Source organism: Cibotium barometz, chromosome 46 (genome assembly GCF_041138505.1).
Source record: "Cibotium barometz isolate CiBa-2024 chromosome 46, ASM4113850v1, whole genome shotgun sequence".
In the NCBI taxonomy this organism is placed as follows: domain Eukaryota; kingdom Viridiplantae; phylum Streptophyta; class Polypodiopsida; order Cyatheales; family Cibotiaceae; genus Cibotium; species Cibotium barometz.
This window is the reverse complement of record NC_141091.1, coordinates 38374210-38398532: the sequence shown is the minus strand read 5'-3', so window position 1 is coordinate 38398532 and position 24323 is coordinate 38374210. Positions and strand designations below refer to the sequence as shown.

At 47.4% G+C, this 24323-nt stretch overlaps 1 protein-coding gene across 2 annotated transcripts in view; it reads left to right on the top strand.

Annotated features, from left to right (window-relative positions):
• LOC147612193 (Galactose oxidase/kelch repeat superfamily protein) overlaps positions 1–24323 on the top strand; it is a 107115-nt gene that overhangs the window by 5735 nt on the left and 77057 nt on the right. Inside the window, exon 1 of one of the 2 annotated variants that reach the window (XM_086784082.1) lies at positions 11073–11555. The exons of the other annotated variant lie outside the window; for it this stretch is intronic. Coding sequence (XP_086640208.1) covers positions 11160–11555 — 396 coding nt within the window. The 5' untranslated portion in view covers positions 11073–11159. Of the gene's footprint in view, positions 1–11072; positions 11556–24323 lie in introns of those variants that run through there. 2 annotated transcript variants of the gene reach the window in all.

The following is a 24323-nucleotide window of genomic DNA, read 5'->3' as shown; positions in this document are numbered from 1 at the left end:
GGAAAACCATCTGATGCAAAACGCAAATATAGAGAGCGAGTAGAGAGAGAGATGTGCTGGAAAATTTAGTATATTCATATAGTACAAAAAGGTACTTGTCTATAAGGCCATCTAGGATCGAAATGTAACGCGCGGAAGCTCTGGGAGTCTTCTTTCAGCCCTAAATACTACTGGAAAACCATCTGATGCAAAACGCAGATATAGAGAGAGAGTAGAGAGAGAGACAGATGTGTTGGAAAATTCAGTATATTCATATAGTACAAAAAAGTACTTGTCTACAGCCATAGGCTGCCTTGAAGAAAAGGTGATAACACCCAAAATTCTGTCCCTCTATGGGACTCCTAATGACCCATTCCCTAGTGGAATGAATGAATCTTTCAAGGAGTCTCTTGTGCTATTTATAGTTCTTTTGACTTTATGGAGAACTGGCCGGTTGCTGGTTGGCCAGTTGATTGGACAAATAAATCATGTTTTGATGCGCTTGTAGTCCCTTTGCCATATCTGGATGCCCCTTCAGCCGCCTTGGTTTCTGGTACAGCCGACCCCTCTTGGAAGCAGCCGACAGTCCCCTTTTCATGCAGCCGACAACATCCCCTTTTGTTTTCCCCAAGCCTTGCTCCACAGTGCCCAAAGCACCTGTGCTCCAATCTCTGATCCTATCTGGTTCATAGTCTTTATCTGGCTGCCTCTTCTGGATCAGCGTCTGAAGATTGTCCATGGCATTGATCATGCACATGACATCCCCCTTTGCTAAACTTGATGACGGGCTTCCAACCTGTTCTTGGATGACTGTCATCATCCCATACTTTTTCCCGAAGTCCCTCTGTCATCCATCCATCCCTGGCAACCCTTTTCTCTGAAAGCCCGGCCCGGTCTCCAAACTACTTTGTCATAGACTAAGATCTATGCATCTGGTTCCATCAAGTCCACAATCCATTCCTGCCCTGACTTTGAACACCGTCTTGGTCTTCATTCCTGAGAAATGAGTCTGGCACTCTCACATCACCCTTGGAGGATAAACCTCCCTTGGGACCGTTCCCCGAGAACCTATCTGGCTCACAGGACTGCCATCCCCTTTGGCTATGTGGAACACCACCAACAAACCTTCTGGGAGCTCTTCCCGATTTTGTGTTCCTTGCCTTGGGCTTCGTATCCGTGTACTTTCATGTACCTTGGACGTGTACACCGTCATATGGGACTAAATCAGTGTTTAGCTTTGCTGAGCCTGATGCTTTGATACCAATGTAACGCGCGGAAGCTCTGGGAGTCTTCTTTCAGCCCTAAACACTACTGGAAAACCATCTGATGCAAAACGCAGATAGAGAGAGAGAGAGAGTAGAGAGAGAGAAAGATGTGCTGGAAAATTCAGTATATTCATATAGTACAAAAAAGTACTTGTCTACAGCCATAGGTTGCCTTATAGAAAAGGTGATAACACCCAAAATTCTGTCCCCCTATGGGACTCCTAATGACCCATTCCCTAGTGGAATGAATGAATCTTTCAAGGAGCCTTTTGTGCTATTTATAGTTCTTTTGACTTTATGGAGAACTGGCCGATTGCTGGTCGGCCAGTTGATTGGACAAATAAATCATGTTTTGATGCGCTTGTAGTCCCTTTGCCATATCTGGATGCCCCTTCAGCCGCCTTGGTTTTGTCAGAATATGCAGCGGAGATGATGAACAAATCTGGGAACACAAGAGCAAAAGCAAAAACGCAGGCAGAAAAACAGCACAAGAGAGAGACAGGTGTAGGCGTGTAACTCTGCTCTATATACACAAGAAGATCCCGAGGAATGATACAAATGAGGTATGGGGGCTGGGGTCCTATATATACCCCCCTAGAGGGCAGTCGGCCAGCATCAGGAGTGCCCACGACTGATAAAAAAGACCCACGACTGCATAAATGCAGTCGGCCAGCTATCTGGTGCCAAAACTTGATCAAAACCAGTCGGCCAGCAGTAAGAGTGCCCACGACTGATAAACATCCAGTCGGCCAGCACTGTACTGCTCCTGGCACCCTCTGGCAGCCCTCCCAAGCCTCAGAAAAATGGGAAAAAATAGGGGAAAAATGCGGAGAGTGGGGAAAAATGGGAAAACACCTCATAAGGGCGGGCACACCCACAACAAAGGCCCTGGTGTATAAAAATGGACAGGAGATGACTTCTAACACCCCCTCTCAGCTCCTGGCTGTGTAACCAACCACTGGGAGTTGGGGTGCCGCCTGAGCAAATCCTGAGAGAGCGACTTCGTGAAGAGGTCCACCGTACTGTCCTCCGTCGAACAGAACTCCAGCAAGATGTCATCAGCAAAACGATCTGTTCACGAACAAAGTGCCTCGGGATGACCATGGGTTCCTCCAGTGGAAGCCCAAACCTGCAATGTAACCTCCTCCTGCTCCGTAAAACTGCTCCTGGGCCTGAAGTAGATCCCCTCATGTCCGGATCTCCTCCCCAAACTGAGTCACTCCACCCACGGAGTCGGACTCCATCCAACAATCCCCCTCCTGTGTACAAGAGTCCATGATCCTTCGCATGCTGTAGAAACCACAGGAAACGCAATCCTGCCTCACAAAGAGACATCTGCAACCAGCTCAACTGCCTCATCAGGAAGCTCCCGTCCAATCCGGTGTCCATCAACCAGATCCATGAACCATACAGCTTCTGAATCTCAGAGACATCACACTGCTCACAAGGATCAACACCTGTTTACGGTGCACAAGCAAGTCCTGGAAACCTGATGAAACCTGTCAACCACCCCCTCTGAATCTGGAACCATAAAGCCTGGAGAAACCACCTCCTTCTGCAAGTAAGCACCTGCTACCTGCCTGGCTTTCCGAAAGGTCCTCGTGGAAAGAACATCCTCAACTACTGGAAGTTCTATGTCCCGAACACTACGAGACATCAGAGCATAAGTGACCTGTTCAGCTTCCTCTGACTCACGAACACAAGAACTACCAACCTCAGTACTGGAAAGTTCCTGCCAACTGCTGCCATCTACTGGCAAGCTATCCACCATCTGGTCTCGGAAAGCTCGCACCTGCAGCGTATCCACACTTGAGTAGCCATTACCAGACTGCCACTCATCACAATCCTGAGGACCTGGGAGAGAGAGTGCTGAAAGCCTGTAAACTCCATTCTCCACTCCACCTTCCCAAACCACTTGGCCTGTTGCTTTGTCCCTGAGAGCAACAAAATGCTCATCAAACTCCACCCGTACGCCAGTCTTGCAAACCTGATGCACTGACAACAGATGAAAACCAAGTGCCGGAACATACAACACCTGGGAGGAATGCTTCCCCCCTCTGCCATCGGGAACTATCTCCATCCTGCCCTCACTGTGAATTGGGATAGTGGACGTATCCCCAGTAAGAATATGACCAGAAAGCCTGCAGAGATCCTGTAAACCGGAACGGGAAGGAGTCATGTGCCTGGAAGCACCACTATCGAGAATCCACTCCTGAGTATCCGTTGCGGAGAATCCTCCAATCTCCTCCCTGCCTGAAGAAAATGAAGCATCGGTGTCCATCACCTCCAGGTGCACAAAAGCCGGAGTCTTCATGATTGCTGCTGAGGAGTCTTCACCCTTCTCGGTCTTCCGCTTGGGACACTGCCTCCAGTAGTGGCCTTTCTCGCCACAATCATTACAGGTCCTCTCTGCCTTCAGTTTCTCGCGGTCACTAACAGACATCTTCTCAGAAGACTTCTCCGATGAAGCCTTCCCCTTGCCCGTGTTACGGCCTTTCGACCGTTGGCCAGTTAAGGCCTCTGAACCTCCACCCTGAGGAGGGTTCGTGAATCGTTCCTCCTGGTCCAGGACCATGGGCACAAGCTCCTCCCACGTGATGGTGCTGAGCCTACCACTGGTAATCAAAGAGGAGTAAAATGCTGAGTACGAAGAGGGCAAATGTGACAGCAACGTTATGGCCATGTCCTCTGACGATATCTCCTTCCCAGCCTGAAGAACCTCCTGCTGAAGAGCCTGCAGCTTGTTAATATGCTCCCGCATCGTCGACGACTTTGCAGGGCTCATAACCCGCATCTGTACTTCCAAGGAAATCCTCTTCATGGGCGATACCCTGTTGTAAAGTGAGGCCAAATGCTGCCATATACCTCTGGCCAGCGTCATGTGCTTTACATGATTGATTACCTGTGGTGTGCAGTTGAGGAAAATAAACGAACGGACCCTGGCGTTGACACGATCCCACATCTGTGTCTGGGCCTCCCGGTCCTTTCGGGTTGACGGTAACTCCCCTTCCTCTACTTCCGGCCGTGGAACACCAACAACGACGAAATCGGCGAGGTCGTAAGACTCCAGAACGGATTCCATCTTCACCTTCCATATGCCGTAGTTGCTCCCGTCCAACTGACGGTCCACCGGGAATGTGGGGAGTGTCGGGATCTTCACATGTCTCTCGGCCATCTCAAACAGATCTGCCATAGCGGGGATGTACTCTGAAAAGGGTGGGTGGGTGGGAACAAAGAAGAACTGATACCTGCAAGTGGCTGTCCAGCAAATCAGCCCGTCTTCCTCTTGCTTCTCCTCTTCCCGATCAGCCCAAAACAGTCCACCAATCAGCCACAAAACAGTCCCCCTCTTGCTCACACAAATCCCAAGACCTATCTAGAGCCTAGGGCTCTGATACCATGTCAGAATATGCAGCGGAGATGATGACCAAATCTGGGAACACAAGAGCAAAAGCAAAAACGCAGGCAGAAAAACAGCACAAGAGAGAGACAGGTGTAGGCGTGTAACTCTGCTCTATATACACAAGAAGATCCCGAGGAATGATACAAATGAGGTATGGGGGCTGGGGTCCTATATATACCCCCCTAGAGGGCAGTCGGCCAGCATCAGGAGTGCCCACGACTGATAAAAAAGACCCACGACTGCATAAATGCAGTCGGCCAGCTATCTGGTGCCAAAACCTGATCAAAACCAGTTGGCCAGCAGTAAGAGTGCCCACGACTGATAAACATCCAGTCGGCCAGCACTGTACTGCTCCTGGCACCCTCTGGCAGCCCTCCCAAGCCTCAGAAAAATGGGAAAAAATAGGGGAAAAATGCGGAGAGTGGGGAAAAATGGGAAAACACCTCATAAGGGCGGGCACACCCACAACAAAGGCCCTGGTGTATAAAACTGGACAGGAGATGACTTCTAACAGGTTTCTGGTACAGCCGACCCCTCCTGGAAGCAGCCGACAGTACCCTTTTCATGCAGCCGACAGCATCCTCTTCTTGTTCCCCAAGCCTTGCTCCACACTGCCCAAAGCACCTATGCTCCAATCTCTGATCCTATCTGGTTCATAGTCTTTATCTGGCTGGCTCTTCTGGATCAGCGTCTGAAGATTGTCCATGGCATTGATCATGCACATGACACTGGTAATGCTAAGATAGGTGCTTCCTTGACTTTATCTTTCAAAAGTCGGAAGGCCATATCTAAATCGTGATTCCAAGTGATAGGCTGATTTGACTTACGTCCACGACCTTTCAACAAGTCGGTCATCGGTAGTGTGAGCTGAGAGTACTCCCGTACAGATTTCCGTAGAAAAACAACAAAACCGAGAAAAGAACGAAGTTGTTTCACTGTTCGTGGTATAGGCCAATCCAGAACCTTCTGAACTCGGTCATAGTCAATGCTCAATCCATCTGTAGTGATCTTGTGTCCCAAGTAAATGATGTCTGTCATAAAAAACTCACATTTACTTAACTTAGCATATAGTCGATTCTGTCTTAAAATAGATAAGACAATCGTGAGGTGTCTAACATGATCCTCAAGAGTACGACTATATATCAAAATATCATCCAAGAACACAACCACAAATTTCCCTAAATGTTCACGAAAAAGATCGTTCATCATTTGCTGGAAAGTGGCTGGAGCATTGGTTAACCCAAAAGGTAATACGAGAAACTCGTAATGGCCATACCTAGTCCAAAAGGCAGTTCGTTTGACATGCCTTTCATGAATACGTATCTGGTGATAGCCAGTACGTAAATCTATCTTCGTGAAATATTTCGCTCCTGCTAACCGGTCGATCAGGTCATCTGATCTAGGGAGAGGATAACGGTTCTTAATTGTCAGCTTGTTCAATCTCTTGTAATCTATACACATTCTCCAGGTGTTTTCCTTCTTTCTCCTAAGCAACACAGGTGCACCCCAAGGTGATTTACTTGGACGGATCTGGCCCATCCTCAAATAATCTTCGAGTTGTTTAGCCAACTCATCTTCCTTAGCTTGGCTCATCCTGTAAGGTGGAATACTAATAGGATGAGCACCAGGGATCAAGTCAATACGATGATCTACTTCCCTTTCAGGTGGTAGGCCCGATGGCAGTTCCTTAGGAAATACATCTTGAAATGAATCAAGTATCTTCTGTAATTCTTTGCTTTCAAATACACTTAATTCATTGACATCCATAGAAGGTATGAGAAATGAAGAAAGTGGGATCAATGCACAATGGAAAGCGGTATACAAAGACGAATCCATTATATTTCCAAATTCAACTGTATTTACAAGAGGTCTCTGAGAGGGATGTATAAAATCACCTAAAATACTATACTGGGTGTTCCTATGTTGAAAAGAAAAAATATGACTAGACCAATCTATCTGGACTTGAAGAGTCTTAAACCACTCAATTCCTAATAACAAGTCTACATGTTCTAGGTGCATAATATAGCATTCCAGAGTATCTTTGTAGTCCTGAATCCGGATTGGTAGCATCTCCACCTTTCGATCCCATACTTGCCGACCCGCAGCCTTATAGGTATGATCGCTGGGTGTCGTATCAAGACCCAATTTCTGCATAAGTTTGTAGTTAACAAAGTTGTGTGAGCTGCCAGGGTCTAGAAGAATGTGGATTCTATGGCCATTCACTTCTCCATAAACTCGGAGAAGATCATTTAAGCCAAAAACGAACAAACAATCAGAACATGTACTAGGGCGAGAAAGTACAGTAATTGACGTGCCTGTCAAAGACAACTGGTTAGTTGCCTTTGGCTTGGATCTTGCGTTGGTCTTTGCACCCTTTTGCTTCGGACACTCGTTACGCATGTGTCCTTTTTCTTCGCAGATGAAGCAACGCCCCTTCTTCTTGAGCAGCGAGCTTCAAAGCTTTAAGGAGACGTTTCTTCTTCGCTGGTGTCGAACTTGAATTCTTCGAAGGTTGGTCCGAAGACTTTCCTTCAGTCGTGTTAGCCATTGGTGCGGAGAACTTTCTTTTGTGCTTGTTCCCCTGCTCGGTAACGGGTTTAGACTTGGAAGAGACCATTGTATCATCATAGATACGAGCTAAATGAATGGCCTCGTCCAAAGTTTTGCATTTGTTATTTTTAACGTGTAAACGGTATGAGTCGGGTAAACCGGCTACAAAGAACCCCAAAAGAGTTGTGGTATACATCTTCGTAGCTTTCATCTGCAAGTCTCTAAATTTCTGGAGGTAGACCTCATAAGTGAGGTGTTGCGAGGTCATGGTCAAAGTTGTAAACCGGGCAACAACATCATAATCATCCTCTTTCTTGAGGAATTCTTTCTTGAAGACATCTTCGAATTGTGTCCAAGTCATTGGCTTAGGGTTGAGTTTCTTTCACCAAAGCAAAGCTTTGCCTGAGAGGAAACTTGCTCTGCTAGCTGGATCTTTTTCCCATCGTCATATGGATGGAACTGAAAATGGACTTGCCACTTATGTAGCCAAGTGTCCACTATCTCCTTGGTACGCTGCTTTTGCTCGCCCCCGAACTGTTCCGGAGTAATGTTGGGGCCTAAAGCAAAGGCCAAGGTATCCATACCCGAAAGAGTAGATAGGGTAGTGGTCAAAAGAGAGATGCAGTTCTGCAAAGCCTACATCTGCGCGGCGATTTGTGCTTGACGTTCCGAAGAAGAAGCTTCAATAGCAACTTTAAACTCTTGGAAATTTGATTTTGACACATAATCATCAAAAAGATTGGCATCGGTGTCTTCCGTAGCCGGCAGGCCTTTGGGTTCGATAAGGGGCTCCAACTCGGATTCTTGGGTCGACATCTTGAAGAGGGCTAGGGGAGAGAAAATTCAATCTTGCACAAGAAAAGTGCTAGAGAACTTGAGAGCTTGAGAGCTTGAGAACTTGAGAGATGTGTGGCAAGAAGCCCGCTTAAGGGATTTATATAGGCTTCCCCAAAAGCAATCTTGAGCTTTTGCTTTTGTGTTTAAAAATAAATAAATAAATAAATAAATAAATAAATAAATAAATAAATATATATATATTTTAAACACAAAAGCTGTATATACATATTCTGTTTTCTTAAAAAAAAAACACCCTTAAGCATTAAGTGGGACTTTAAACTCTTTAATAAGGTTTAATCCATAAAAAAAAATGAAAGCAAGCGTATGTTTTGTTTTGTTTTTTTTTTCTCAAAAAAAAAACAAAAGCTCAATTCGACGTTGGTATGCTTTTACGGTTTTTTTTTCGCCCACCTGAATTCCGCGCCACATGTTTCCGGCGTGGGCCTGAAGTCACCGTCGCCTGTGCATGTGCCTTGCTGCCTGCGAAAAGGTGTGGCCGCCTGCGCATAGGCGTTGCGGCCTGCGCACGGCTACCTGCCTGCTTGGCTGCATGCCTGCGTACGGAACCTGCCTGCTTGCGTACGCTTGGCCGCCTGCCGGCCTACGCACAGGTGATGCCAGTCTATTCGCCTGCACCCACAGCACGTGTGCAAGCTCCGGCCAGCAGCACCCGACTGCACATACCATAGTTGGCTAACCTCTCTCTCTCTCTCTCTACATCAGTTGATGGAGGTCTCGGACCAGCGACAGCTTGGCAGACTACTACTAGAGCTTCATAGTTCTCGAGAGAGACTCCTCCAGACACCCGCTCCCACTAGGGGTGGGAGACAGTCCCAGCTCATAGATTTCTTCCAGAGAGCTATGCCAGTGCCAGCTGATGTACCACGTGGGGTGACCGCACAGAGAGTAGAGGAATTGAGAGCCAGGTGGAGACCTAGACAGACTGGACATAGAGCACCCCGACTCCGTCACCGAGAGATAGCAGCTATCCAAATGAGACACCAGATGGAGACACAGGAGAGGCTAGCTCGCTTTCATTCAGACTCAGGGTACATGTTCACGCCATTCACAGCCTCAGCATCGGCGATGTATGATATCTTATATCCCTCTTATGGCACTGGATGGAGTTAGACATAGATCTGCATAGCATGCTTGTACTACCCCTTCTGCATATAGAGATGCATCTTGCCTTCACACTCCATCCACATCCCCACCCCCCCTTATATTGTTTGTATATGGGCTCCACCGATCCATGATGATTCATAGTTGTATCCAAACACATGCACACTTTTTCTTTTCTTTCTTTTCTTCCGATGACCGGAAGAACATAGTGTATTATTTTTTGTCTCATAGGCCGACTTTGGCCTCTCGTAGACGTTAATATATCTCTCTTTCTTTCTCTCTCTCTCTCTCTCTCTCTCTCTCTCTCTCTCTCTCTCTCTTTCTCTTCAACAAAAAACCATGCTTTTTTGTTCTCTCTCTGTCACATGCACTCTGCACTCAGTGCATGGTGACAAGATGGCTCATCATCAGAAGTGCAGCAGTTGTACAGTTTTAGAACCCAATAGGATGATATTTGTCGTACGCCGTGACCCCATTGTACATCCTCAGTCCAGGATAAGTCAGGCACGAGCTACGTAGGTCATTCCTCAGCCTTAGTGGGTCAGTCAGTCAGTCAAGTCCCTTAACCCACTTGGAGAGAATCATTCATGCATGTAGAGTCAGTAGAAGCCTTAGGGTTTGCATCAGAACGCACTCTGCATCTTGCATAATATGCATACATATGCCTGTGCATCATTTAAAACATCCCCAAAGCCTTAGGGAATTTACTGGGATTTATCTGGTATTTTTCCCATATTTATTAGTATTTATTTATCATTATTTGCATTATTGGGCATTTATAAATATTAACTTTATTAAATGACCAACCTCCAGTTAGTATAAATAGGCTTGCCTAGAGCCTCTTTTCCTCATTCAGTCTTCATTGTGCTAAGAGCTCTCCTCTTTCTTGCTTTCAGCCCAAGACTAATCCAACCCTAGTGCCCATAAGCTTTCTTCTCCAGCCCTTGAGATCCATAGCTTCAGCCCAGCCCTAGGTGCTTGCCTTCAGTCTCATTCAGCCCTGAATTCAGCACTCAGTTCAGGCCCTGATTCAGTCCACAGTTCATCTTCAGTTCAACGCCAGTTTGCAGCCTCCAGACACCTGCGTTTTCTGTCCAGCAGCAGAAGACCTCTGCGTTTTCTGTCCAGCAGCCTCAGTACCCTGCAGCTTCTGTCCAGCAGCCCCAAAACTGCTGCGTTTCAGTCCATCAACACTCCTACAGGCCCGCGTTTCTGTCCACAGCAGTATCCAGCCCTGAATCAGCAGTGTACAGCAGTTTCCAGCCCTGAAACTGTTGTTTGCATCAGTGTCCAGCCTTCTATGCATCATCAACACATTCAGCAGTCATCTGGTGAAGGTAACTCAGCATTCATATGTGTTTTCAGCATTCTAACAGTGTGTAGAACAGTCCACCTTCTTCTTCTTTGAGCCTCAGGTGTGCAGCCCTTCCTCATGCCCTTGGGAAGAGTGCATAGGCTCAAGATCAAGTCATTGAGGTGTTTCTACAGCAGTGCACAGATCAGCCGCTCTCCGATCCTCCGAGATCTTGCGTTCGGCTTATCTACAGTCCAAAGTCATTCTCTCTAAAGTAATAAAGCAAATACTATCTCGTTATCGGGATAGGGGGCCCTTCAGTGGGTAATTCGGGACCCCATCTGGTGTACAGTTCTCATCTATCTCTCTCTCATCTCTTTAAAGTTTGAAGTAATGAAATGGATTGCTAAACTCACGAAACTCAGGATACAGAAGACGGTGTGAGCATATTGTGTGACAGGATCAACCAATACAAAGACTTCCGCTGCATATCACATTGGTATCAGATTCAGATAGTCCACACACACCGTATCCTAGCGTGGGGGCATCCTCGGATGGTTAGATTGCGTTCCGGCACGACCACCGACTTCAGCATCATGTCTACAGGAGAGAGTACTCATCAGCGGAAGACGTCTTCCCCGAAGGAGACCTTGTTCTTCTGCCTACAGCAGACACGATAGCTCTTCTTAGAGCTCAGAACCAGCTACTCATGGAGCGTCTCCAACTCTTGGAGGCAGCAGCAGCACGTCCTTCTACACCTCCAGCAGCACCCGACTACATCTCCCTCTTCTTTCAGATGGAACAACAAAGGAGAGAGGACGAGGCCCGAAGGAGAAGAGAAAAAGAAGAAAGACGGGAGTATGAGGAAGCCCAACGCAGGATCGACGAAGATCGGCGTCAGGCTGAACTCGCCGCTCGGGAACACCAACGTGAGCTTGATCGAGAACGTATGTTACTCGAACACCAACGGGAAAAGGAGGCCATACACTTGAGGTATCAGCAGCTCTCCTCAGTCTCCCCAGTCATAGGTGTCACCAGCCAGCATCCCGCACAGCAGCATCAACCACCATCATTCGCAGTCAACCGAATTTCAGCAAGTATGATGGTAAGTGTGATCATTCTTCAGTTAATCAATTTATTCATCAGTTTAATGCTCATTTTCCATTAGCTAGGATCACAGACCCACAAGACAAAGTCCACTTAGCGGCTCCCCATCTCACTGGTGAGGCAGTCACTTGGTGGCAGCATTGGTCTAGTATTCATACAGACCAGGCCACAGGTGTCACAGCCTTTGACTGGGACATCTTTGTCCATGACCTGAAGACCAGATTTCTCCCGCCCCAGTACATGACCGGTCTGAAAGACGAGTTCTATGGACTCAGACAGAACGGTTCCCCAGTGCTTCAGTTTTCCGGTAAGGTTATTACTTTAGCACAGCAGTTAGGGTTATCTGAGCAGGCCAAGATGGAGCAATTCATTCGTGGATTGGACTCCAACATTCGGTTCACAGTTCGTAACTTTGAACCAAGTACATATGACCGGGCTCTGACTCTCGCTTAGAATGAAGAAATGAAGCTCAACGGGGGCAAGCCCAAGCAGGCATCTCAGTCCAGTACCAAACCCCAGCAGCAGCAATCAGCTGCACAGACAGGGAAAGGTAACGCATCTTCTAAAGATGCTAAGAAGGACAGCAGTAATAGCTCTAGTTCAGGGGGTAAGAAGGATAAAGAACCTAAGAAAACCCCTGATGAAAAGGCTAAAGCAGGCATTACTGGAGGTTATCTTCCTCCAGAGGAGCAAAAGAAGTACCAGTGAGAAAATAGATGTTTTTTCTGTCATATTATAGGGCATGGTAAGAAGGATTGCCACAAATGGCAAGCGGCACAAGCTGCCAAAGCCCCTTCTGCCACAGTTGCCACAGCTTCCCCAGCTCCTCCAGCCCCGCCTACTACCTCAAATGCAGTTCAACTTTTACCTTCCATGCATCCTATGCCATCCGTGGTATTTGATGCTAAGCAGGAGGGTGAGAGCGATGCTGCTCAGAAGAGCCTCATCCGAGCTTATGGCTCTGCCCAGGGCCGACAGTTTGTAGTCCTTTTTGATATGGGCAGTTCTGAAGACGCCATCTCTCCCCAGTTGGCTAATAAATTGAACTGCACTTTAGTCCCATATCATCTGGATGTGGACGGGTTTACACCTGGTCTTCGCACCCACATTTCCCAGAAGGCACAGCAGTTTGCCTTTGAAGTTCAGAAGGCCTCATTTCAACGAGATTTCATCGTCTCCCCTCTGTTAGGGTGTGACATGATCTTAGGAATTCAGTGGTTCCGTCAGTATGAGCCTATTCCCAATTGGGGGCAGGACACTTTTACTATTTGTAAAGGTTTTCTTGAGCGTGTCATGATTCGGGGGGATAGAAGCATTCTTGGCATCCCATCGATTTCGCATCTCCAGGCCCGACGAGCTATCCGCAAGGGAGCAGAAGGAGCACTTCTTTATGTTCGTGCTCAAACAGCCCCTCCCTCATTAGTAGCATCCATTACATCTTCAGTCCCTCAGTTAGCAGACCTCCTATCCAGACACCAGGACATTATGCTTAGGGATGATCTCCCACCCAGTCTCCCACCCTCTCGCCTTGAGGACCATCACATTGATTTGGTCCCTGGATCAGACCCTCCTAGCAGGTTTCCCTATCGTCTTTCCAAGACTTTAGAGGGCGAGTTGGAAAAGCAGTTATCTGAGCTTCTCCGAGCCGGATTCATTCGGCCTTCTTCCTCCCCATTTGCTGCACCTATCCCATTTGTCCAAAAGAAGGACAAGTCTGCACGCCTTTGTGTAGACTACAGGGCATTAAACAAACTCACTATCAAGAACAAGTTTCCTATGCCCAGGATAGAGTACATTTTGGAGCGTTTAGACGGTGCTAAGTTTTTCACTAAGATCGACCTCAAGAGTGGTTACCATCAGGTCCGCATTTTTGAAGCTGACATTCCAAAAACAGCTTTCAGGACAGAGCGTGGTCACTACGAGTTCCTAGTCATGCCTTTTGGGCTTACAAATGCACCAGCAACGTTCAATAAGATGATGTCTAGGATTTTCGCAGTCCACATTGGGAAGTGTGTTTTCATATTCCTTGATGACATACTAGTCTTCTCAGCCACTGCGGAGCAGCATGAGAAAGATGTGGAGAAAGTCTTGCAACTTTTGCGAGATAATCAGCTCTACATAAACGCCAAAAAGTCTATCTTTGGTGTTAAGGAAGTTCAGTATTTGGGCTACATCATCGGTTCCGATGGGATTAGACTGGACCCCTCAAAGGTTCAGGAGATCTTAGATTGGGACATTCCTAAGACCGCCCAAGAAATCCGTTCATTCGTAGGTCTTTGTCAGGCCTATAGCACACATGTCCCTCAGTTTTCCAACCTTGCAGCACCTCTTACCGACTTGCTCAAGGGGGTGAAGACTCGCAAGCAGAAAGTCTCAGTTACAGGTAAGGCACTTGATGCATTCCGTGCACTCCAGAAAGCTGCCTCAGAAGCACCTGTATTAAAGTTAGCATCATGGGACGAACCTTTCGAGGTCATCACCGATGCCAGCAATGTAGCCATCGGTGCAGTCCTCCAGCAGGACAATAGACCCGTGGCTTATTACAGCAGAAAGTTGGATGTTGCCGAAAAGAATTATTCGGTATATGACAAAGAGCTTTTGGGTGTGATCACAGCGCTCAAACATTGGAAGCCTTTTCTTTATGGACAGGCTTTCACAGTGAAAACAGACCACCAAGCACTTAAGTGGCTTCAAACTATGCCAAGTGCCCAGTGGAGTGATCGACAGGCCAGGTGGAGTCAAATCTTCCAACAGTTTGGAGGTATGATTGAATACATCCCTGGTAAGCATAACCCAGTAGCAGATGCTCTTAGTCGAAAGTCCAGCATCCAGGCAGTCCAAGAAGCTACCATTCTCGAAATCACGGGGAAGGACTTGGATAGTATGAAAAACCAATATGTCGACTCCCCTGAGTTTGGTACTCAGTATAGTTTGGCCCTCACTTCTGAGCCTGGCCACTATTCAGTACAGAACGGTTGGTTGTTCTACAAGAACCGTCTCTGTGTTACTCGGGAAAAGCGTTCCGCTCTTCTCCACGATGCCCATGACTCCTTAGTTGGAGGACATAGGGGTATCAACAGTACCCTCGAGAAATTAGAACGGTCCTTTTATTGGCCAAAGATGAGGCGTGATGTCTATGCACATGTACAAGCCTGTAAGATTTGTCAAAAAGTCAAGGTTCCCCATACAAAGAAGGCATGTTTACTTCAACCTTTGCCTATCCTCGACGGACCTTTCATCGACATATCTATGGACTTTGTAGGGCCTCTACCAGCATCCACTGGATCCCGTAACACTCAGTGTTTTACCATTGTGGATCGCTTTAGTAAGTTCTGCATGCTCATCCCATGCAAGCATACGGCCACAGCCGAGGACGTAGCCCGTCTGTTTCTCAAGCATTGGTATTCAATTTGTGGTTTGCCTAGCACCATAACATCAGACAGAGATTCCAAGTTTACCTCGCATTTCTGGAGGGCATTATTTGAAAACTTTGGAACTAAGTTGCAGTTGTCTAGTGCATTCCATCCCCAGACAGATGGCCAGACAGAAATTTATAATCAGTTGGCCTTTGATGTCCTCAAGTCATACTGTCATGACCAGCAGTCCAAATGGGAGCACTATCTTCCGTTGGTCCAAGCTATCTTGAACGACACGCATTCATCCAGTGTTCGGACGGACTCCATATGAAGCAGCCTTTGGTCGCCGTTTTTCTTCTCTTTTGACGAGAATGGTGTCTCCATCTTGAGAGGCTAATAAAACCACGGAAGCATTTTCCGAGATCATTGAGTCAGTCAAAGACCGCTTGACCAAAGCTCAGGAAGCATATAGCAGACAGGCAAATAAATCTAGACGAGATGTCCACTTCAAGGAAGGGGATTGGGTCTATTTGCGTATCATGAAGCAGAGATTGAAACAAGTGGGCAAACGTTGTCCCAAGCTTTCATTCCGTAGTTTTGGCCCTTTTCCAATAGTTAAGAAGATAAGTGATGTCTCAATGAAGTTAAAGTTGCCTGCCAGTTGGACAATGCATGATGTTTTCCATGTTTCTTGGCTAAAACCATATGTTGGTCCAGAAGTGTTTGATGTTTCAGATGAACAGCAGCCAGACGTGGTAGACGAGGCAGAAGTTATTGAGCCTGAGCAGATCCTTCTTCATCGATGGAAGCATGGTTCCGGTTGACGGATTCGTCAGTTCTATACGAAGTTCCGAGATCGAGGCACCCACGAAGCCGTATGGCTCGACGAGGAGTTCTTCCAGGAGTACCCCCAGTTATTGGCGGACTACTTGGAAGCCATGAACCTGCCGCCAAGCTAATCAGGAGGGAATGTCACATGCACTCTGCACTCAGTGCATGGTGACAAGATGGCTCATCATCAGAAGTGCAGCAGTTGTACAGTTTTAGAACCCAATAGGATGATATTTGTCGTACGCCGTGACCCCATTGTACATCCTCAGTCCAGGATAAGTCAGGCACGAGCTACGTAGGTCATTCCTCAGCCTTAGTGGGTCAGTCAGTCAGTCAAGTCCCTTAACCCACTTGGAGAGAATCATTCATGCATGTAGAGTCAGTAGAAGCCTTAGGGTTTGCATCAGAACGCACTCTGCATCTTGCATAATATGCATACATATGCCTGTGCATCATTTAAAACATCCCCAAAGCCTTAGGGAATTTACTGGGATTTATCTGGTATTTTTCCCATATTTATTAGTATTTATTTATCATTATTTGCATTATTGGGCATTTATAAATATTAACTTTATTAAATGACCAACCTCCAGTTAGTATAAATAGGCTTGCCTAGAGCCTCTTTTCCTCATTCAGTCTTCATTGTGCTAAGAGCTCTCCTCTTTCTTGCTTTCAGCCCAAGACTAATCCAACCCTTAGAAAAATTGAGATTTATCAGTCATAGCAGCGGAGCTATGGCAAAATTTTTATAAAAATTACGCATAAAATAATTTCATTCAAAGCATGAAAAGAGGACTTCCTACCATATTCTAGGAATTATCATCCTAGATTAATTGAAAGATATTCATTGTAATCCCCATAAGCTTTCTTCTCCAGCCCTTGAGATCCATAGCTTCAGCCCAGCCCTAGGTGCTTGCCTTCAGTCTCATTCAGCCCTGAATTCAGCACTCAGTTCAGGCCCTGATTCAGTCCACAGTTCATCTTCAGTTCAACGCCAGTTTGCAGCCTCCAGACACCTGCGTTTTCTGTCCAGCAGCAGAAGACCTCTGCGTTTTCTGTCCAGCAGCCTCAGTACCCTGCAGCTTCTGTCCAGCAGCCCCAAAACTGCTGCGTTTCAGTCCATCAACACTCCTACAGGCCTGCGTTTCTGTCCACAGCAGTATCCAGCCCTGAATCAGCAGTCTACAGCAGTTTCCAGCCTTGAAACTGTTGTTTGCATCAGTGTCCAGCCTTCTATGCATCATCAACACATTCAGCAGTCATCTGGTGAAGGTAACTCAGCATTCATATGTGTTTTCAGCATTCTAACAGTGTGTAGAACAGTCCACCTTCTTCTTCTTTGAGCCTCAGGTGTGCAGCCCTTCCTCATGCCCTTGGGAAGAGTGCATAGGCTCAAGATCAAGTCATTGAGGTGTTTCTACAGCAGTGCACAGATCAGCCGCTCTCCGATCCTCCGAGATCTTGCGTTCGGCTTATCTACAGTCCAAAGTCATTCTCTCTAAAGTAATAAAGCAAATACTATCTCGTTATTGGGATAGGGGGCCCTTCAGTGGGTAATTCGGGACCCCATCTGGTGTACAGTTCTCATCTATCTCTCTCTCATCTCTTTAAAGTTTGAAGTAATGAAATGGATTGCTAAACTCACGATACAGAAGACGGTGTGAGCATATTGTGTGACAGGATCAACCAATACAAAGACTTCCGCTGCATATCACACTCTCTCTCTCAACAGTCCATACGACTGCAAAAACGCATCCAACCTTCTTCTTGCTAACAAACCACCTACACCCTCATCACAGGTTTCTTCGATTAAAAAGCAACATACTAATATGAAAAACAGCAGTATGCATAGATAAAAAACAGCAAGCTTCTTGAACTCATACCTTTTCTTCGACCTCATCTCCTCTACCTACCGACTTGCTCGTTCACGAGGCACGCTCTGATACCACTGTCAAAATCCCATAGGATCTCCTCGTAGAACGCTCCTGGTACGAGACTTGAAACCTGCTAACAAACCAAACAAACAAGAAGGGGTGCAAGCCTGACTCACCTCCCAACATCGACAGCCGTGGGCAAGCCCACAAGACTTGGCTGTCCCCACCGAGCCACGAGCTGAGCTAACTAGATGGACGTACCGACCAATCTCTACCTCGTGACGTCCCATACCGCCACGAAGCTACCCTCGCGGGTCTCGAGACTGCTGTCGGCCTCGGCTGCATAAAGCAGGTGCACGTCTGCACTAGATCCAGGCTCCAGACCATAGAGCTCTCACAAATCATGCGAGACTCTATGTGACTAATGACTAACCTTGGCCACCCTTTTATAGGTTCTTGGCCGGTCATCAGGCGTCCACACTTGGGCGCCCGCCCATCCATACTTGGGTGCCCGCCCGTTAGTCTATCCCTAACTCAGCTCGCCAATCAGCCGCTCCAAGCTTCCCCAAACCTTGAAGCTAGTCTTGTGTGCGTGTAGCACACGGTAGATACACACTGTGCACATGACAGGCAGCCCTTATGGGCCGCCCTAGGGGCCAAGGAGGCCCCGTGTCCAAGCCAACCAGCCATATGAGGACTAGACAGCAGTCGACAGGCATCTAGGAGGCGACCACATATGTGAAAGGCGCTTTATTGTTAGGTGTTTATTCGAGTCGTGGAGAAGCAGCAACAGGCCGACAGCCCTACAGGCTACAGCAAACCGACCAGCATGTTGGAAAGCTATATAGGCTGAGCAGTGTTTTGCTTTATTGATCTCACTCCTATTTGGAGGTTAGGTCATAGATAGACAAGGTAAGTCAAGAGTCACCTTTGGTTGGCTGTTTTGGTAGGAAACAGGCCATAGATCATGTATAATTTGTGTACTATATATAACATACTGAAATACAGCTGTGTGTGTGTGTGTCTTTGGTGGTGATTTCCATCAAGGTCCATACTTAGGGCTGAAAGAAGACACTGAGTTTCCGTGCATGTGACATGGTATTAGAGCTTCAGGCTGATTTTGAGATACTGTTGCTGCACGTGTTCCACCCACCCTTACTGCAACTCGCATGAATGAAACCTATTGCCCGTGTCTTGATCTTAAGGTGGTGTGGTGACCACGCAACATTGTATTGGAATCAAGCTCAACAAGACTAAGTGCTGAGGTCCAAGGAGAGTAACACAGTGGGGATAGAAATACCATGGGGCTGGTAAGTGTTAGTAGAACCCAAGGGAATGGCAGCCCTGAGGGTCGGTATGCCGTTTGGGGCATACCAAGGAAGGCTCTTGGGAAAACGGTTCCAAGGGTGTGGAGCAAGGATGCCAGGATCAACCTCGGGAAGGAGACCATTGTAGTGTTCAGGGATAGGGCATGAAGGCTAGTGGGCAAAGTGGAACAGATGCACAGGTCTTAGCACGAGAAGTGGAGCGGAATCAGAGACATGGCAAGGTTTTCAGTGAAGAGGTTGACAGGAAGGAAGGATGACAACTTGCAACTCTGAGGTTCATATGATCATTAGGCTTTGCGCTGGCTTTGGACGATGCCATGTGTGCAATGGAGTGATCGGTGTGGAGGTGAGTTGGCGTTGAACGCCCTGCTCTTGCAAGAACTCGGTAAATTGATGGGAGATAAACTCACCACCATTGTCAGTGCGAGCAATCCCAATTGAGATGCCCATTTGGTTAGTGACTAAACGAACCCACGTGGAAAAGTATTGGTTTATGCTTCAGGAAATACACCCACATGTACCTCGAATAGTCATCTACAATGAGCATGTAGTAAACAGACCCATTCAAGGAGGGAGTTGGGGATACAGAAAGTAAGTTGAGGCCCAAGTTAGGTACAAGATAAACATTGTCCAAAGTTGCGTGGTTGGGTCTGTGTTAGTGTCAAATAAGACGGTGCCAACAGATTTGATGGGCATCAGTGTGTTGTTGCCACATCGAACTTCACCCTTAGCAGGACGTTGAGAGATGAAAATGTCAGCATTGCGTACCATATGGTGTGTAGCTCCACTGTCAACTACCCAAGTGACCGGATGGCCACAGGGAAGAGTTGGGTGGGCTTCGATGATGGGTACAGGAGGATGATTAGGTAACTGACAGATCTGAACGAAGGTAGATGCTTTCACACGTCAACAGCCTCGTCGAGGTCTTTGTTTCTTCTTCCTTCTGGAAGAGTGGCCAAAGTCAACCTCAAATGTGACTTGAGCGACATTGGCCGAGGGGCCAGGATGTGGTGTAAGTGATGATCAATCAGACATCTCTTCCGGGGTGGCAAAAGAGATTGACTGGGGGGAGGGGGGGACCTTGAGCAACCTGACTAGTGGGTCACCACCACGGAGAGGATCCAAGCAAATTTGTACCATTGCCTTGTTGCTGGTTCCTTGGTGGGGAACCCTGCAACCACCAATTTGGGCATTGCTGCCACCTCGGTTGTTTTGGCGATTCGAGTTAGTCTTGTTGGGGTTGTTACCTCTATTTTCCTTGGCTTTAATGCCACACTCATCATCAACATGTCGAGGTATTTGGCAATGAGTGCAGAATCTATTCTTTTTGGGAATATTCTGCCAGTGGGGAGTGGGTGTTGAGGAAGGGTTTTTGGGATCAGTATTGTTGCCTTGAGGTTTACCTTGATTACCTGAGTTGCTGTTCCCATTCCCTTGCTGCCCTTTTTGAGTAGAGGTGGTATTGGACACAAGGTCCCCCTCTTGAGTAGAGGAGGAAGAAGGGGACTTCTTGGGATGAAACTGGTCATGCAACCGAGCGAAGCGCAAGAGTTGGCGCTTGCACTCATATAGGTTAGGCATAGGTTCTAAATTAACGGTCTGTGTTACAAAAGTAAAGAAACTAGGCGGAAACTTGTTCAGTAAAGTGATAACCTGGTCTTCCTGTGGCTCGGCGGAGCCAGTGGTGGCGTATTCCGCGTTAAGGCGCCCGCATTCAGCAACCTCGACGATCAGGTCATCCCCCTCTTGGATTTGATAGACAATTTTTTTTTTTTGTAGAAAGGAGACTTCTATTAAGTATGAATTTTTTTTACAAAATGGAGATTTCACACCAAGCAAGGTGGAGATCTCAACCAATCAGGAGCCCTGTGCTGCCAATAGGGTCCCGAATGAGAGGATGTGAAAAAGATACCAATGTCCCACTCTCTCATAAATTGGCCGCGCTTCCTCTCCGCAACCCTCGAAGATCCTTGGATTCTGGCCCAGGTAGCCATAATGGTGTGAATAATATCACTCCAAATTCTGCAAAGACACTGAGAAACAAGAATGGGAGTACCCTCAATGGCCTCAATGTATCTAGCCTTCCAGATATTCCAGGCTGAGATGCTAGCAATAATCTCCCAAGAGTTGTCTAACCTCTGTGTCAGAGGGACAAAGTGTGAAAGTGGCGAATCCTGAAGACAACATTGCCGAGCAACTCCTTGCCTAACCATAATGGCCAAGCTCCTGTCAGTCCCCTCGAATCTCAGCTGAGGCCCAGACTGTGTCAACCAAATGATAGAACCAAAAGAAATGATAGCATCCCTCTTAATTCTACCCAGACCAAACCCTCTGTGCTTCCCTGCATTCCCATAAACAATGGTAAACTGACTCCGAAACTCCTGCACATCTAGGGCATGCTGGGCAAGCACCAGTAAAACAGACCTCCACTGATTGGTGGCCAGACCACCATGAAGAGAAACCCAGATAAAGGAGGAAATCTGTGGCTTGCTATAAGAATGCCACAATCTCCGCCAAAATACCCTCTGAATGTCAGTCGAAATGCCGTAAGATTCCCAATGGGGTCTAAGAGTAGGGACACTCTAAATGTGTCCCAAGATAAGATGTCTGGCATTCCGCACCGTATAACTGAAAAAAGCCATGCTTTTCAAAGGGTTACAAGCATCCTTCCACTCCCACTCACCGGGCTCTCAATGCAAATGTCTGATAGGGCAGCCACCATACAACCAAAGGCTAACACTCTGTGATCATCCCTGGGGGGGTCAACAAAGATGTGCTTCCCTAACCTGCAAACAACTCAGACTGGACGAATCTGGGGGCCCTCAATAAGGTCCTGCACGTCACATCTCTCCAGCTGCCATCCATCTTGTACAGAAAAAAAGACCGGTACATCATCCTCCCTAGGCAAGGGGAGACCCATACCTTGAAGAGGAACACCTGTCCCAGAAAAAACCCCAAATCAAGAATGATGACGGCCTTCCAAGAAAGATCCAGTAATCCAGTGGTTGGGAATGGCTACATCAATCTGGGCAATCCTCCGGCTAGAGCCTCTCGCGTGAAATCCAATCTCTGCACCTCGGTGAGGCTCTGAAGCCTCTTCCAAGCCAGCACTGTGGGCATAGGGTCTCCCAGCCAGCCCAAAGAATATGCATAGCTGCCCAAGAGTCCTCCATGCACATCTAAGATCAAATCATTCCACAGAATGGGTTGCCGGTTAGCTTCCTCCGCTGAACGTGGGGGGATGTGTACCAAAAAACTCCTGAGGCAGTCCCAGGCCCGTAGGAGGGACCTAACCAGGGGGGATGAAGGGGAGCGGTGAACTGCATCCGAAAAAATAAAGCATGAGTTGAGAGTCCAGTCACCTTCGCGAACAGGGACACACTTCGTGATCTGCTGCATGAGAAAGTCCTTCCACGGCTCAGTGCCCGGAAGAAATCCCCTAACAACAAGCTTACAAAGCAAAGCCTTACATTGCACCTCAGGGTCAATGATATTCAATCCCCCTTTCTTCTTAGGCCCGATAATGGTTTCCCAAGCAACTGTGGCCCTGGTGTGTGCCTTTCCATCAAGCCCTGACCAAAGAAAGTTCCGAATAAGGCGACGAAGCTGGCCAATGCAGCCCTTAAGAAAAATCCAGCACAAAGCGATAAACCAAGCCGTGGCTAGCAAAACTTGGTTAACCACCAAAGTTCTAGAGGCCAAGTCGAGCTTCCTTCTACTCCAGTGATGAAGTTTGCTTTTAATGCTTAAGAGCACTGGAGCAAACTGTTGTGTAGGGGAGATGTCAACGCCCACCTGACAACCAAGGTATCTGGTAGAGCATCCTCTCTCAATCCAAGTAAAACCAACATTTGTACCCCAATCTGCAAGAGGAGAATCACTGATCCAAAAACCAACTGACTTATGCCAATTGATAGTAGCTCCTACTGCCAAACAAAAGGCCTCCAAGGCTGTCTGGAAAGCACATAAACAAGCATGTGAAGCCTCAAGGAACAACGCCCTATCATCTGCTAACTCAGAGTCCAAAAACTCTTCCTCCGTGCATAAAGGCAGCTTGAGACCCACAACACCAGGGGCAGCCCAAAGAAACCTGCTCATAGCCTTAGCTACAATGAGGTACAGTAAAGGGGCGAGGGGACAGCCCTGCCTCACTGAACGGGAAATCTGAAAACGCTTGCCACGCCCCCCACAAGCTAAAACAGTGCTATGAGCCTCCCTGTATAGGCAGGACACCCCTCTGATCCAAATTTGGGAAAACCCCATGTGTGCCATAGTGCCCTCCAAAAAATCCCAATCCACTTTGTCATAAGCTTTTCAAAATCAAGCAAAAGAATGGCAAGAGGCTGCTGACTAGACTTTGCCGACTCGACAACTTCCCAGAAAGAAAAGATGTTATCAAATATACTCCTTCCTTGGAGGAACCCATTCTGTGTATCATGGATAGTCCTTTGGAGAATCGACTGCAACCTTATACTCAAGGCTTTAGCTAAGATTTTATATGCAGATCCAAGGAGGGTGATGGGCCTTCATTGCTTGATGTCAGTCTTGTCCCCACTCTTGGGATAAGGTGAATCAGCCGCTCCGTGAGGTATGGCGGCATCGTACCCGACAACCACATTTCCTGAAGGGCAACAGTGATAGCATCTCCAATATGATCCCAAAAAAGAATAAAGAAGGCGGGAGAAAGACCATCATCCCCTGGTCATGAACCACTGGAAAGAGCATGCAGTGCGTGAAGGAATTCATCCTTCGAGAAAGAGGCATCCAGGGAAGAACACATAGCATTTGTAATGAGCCTGGGCATGCACTCCCAAACTTTCTACTGTGCCACATCTCTCTGAGGAGAGGGCACCTCTGCAGTCAACAAAGATCGATAAAAATCTGAAGCAATACCCCTCACCTTATCAGGCTCAATCTGAACCTCACCCTGTGAATCCTGAAAGTACCTCACAGAATCCCTGCTATGGGAAGGCATGTGTGTTGAGAAAAACTCTTTGTTGCGTCTGCTACCCATCTGAGGCCAAAAAGCCTCGTTCGCATGAAACGTGCGCTGTAGCGCCGCACAGCAGCCTTTGTTCTCTGCAGCACAACCTGACAGTACCTCTGTACTTTGCAGCATAGCCCGACTGTATCTCCTTCTGTGGCTAGCAGCGTGGAGCTCCTCCTAACTGTTTTTCCAAGCCTCCAATCAGCGTTGCTTGCCTACAGTCCCTCCAAAAGCAAGCATAAAAGGAGCGCAGCTTGCCTATGTCTGTTTTTCTCAGAAAAAACCAATTCCACGCTGCCCCCTCCAGCACTGTTTTCCAAAAAGCAAGAGATAGAGAGAGAGATAGGGAGGCGTGTACTCCAAAAGTAGAGTAGCCCCCCCCCCCTAATT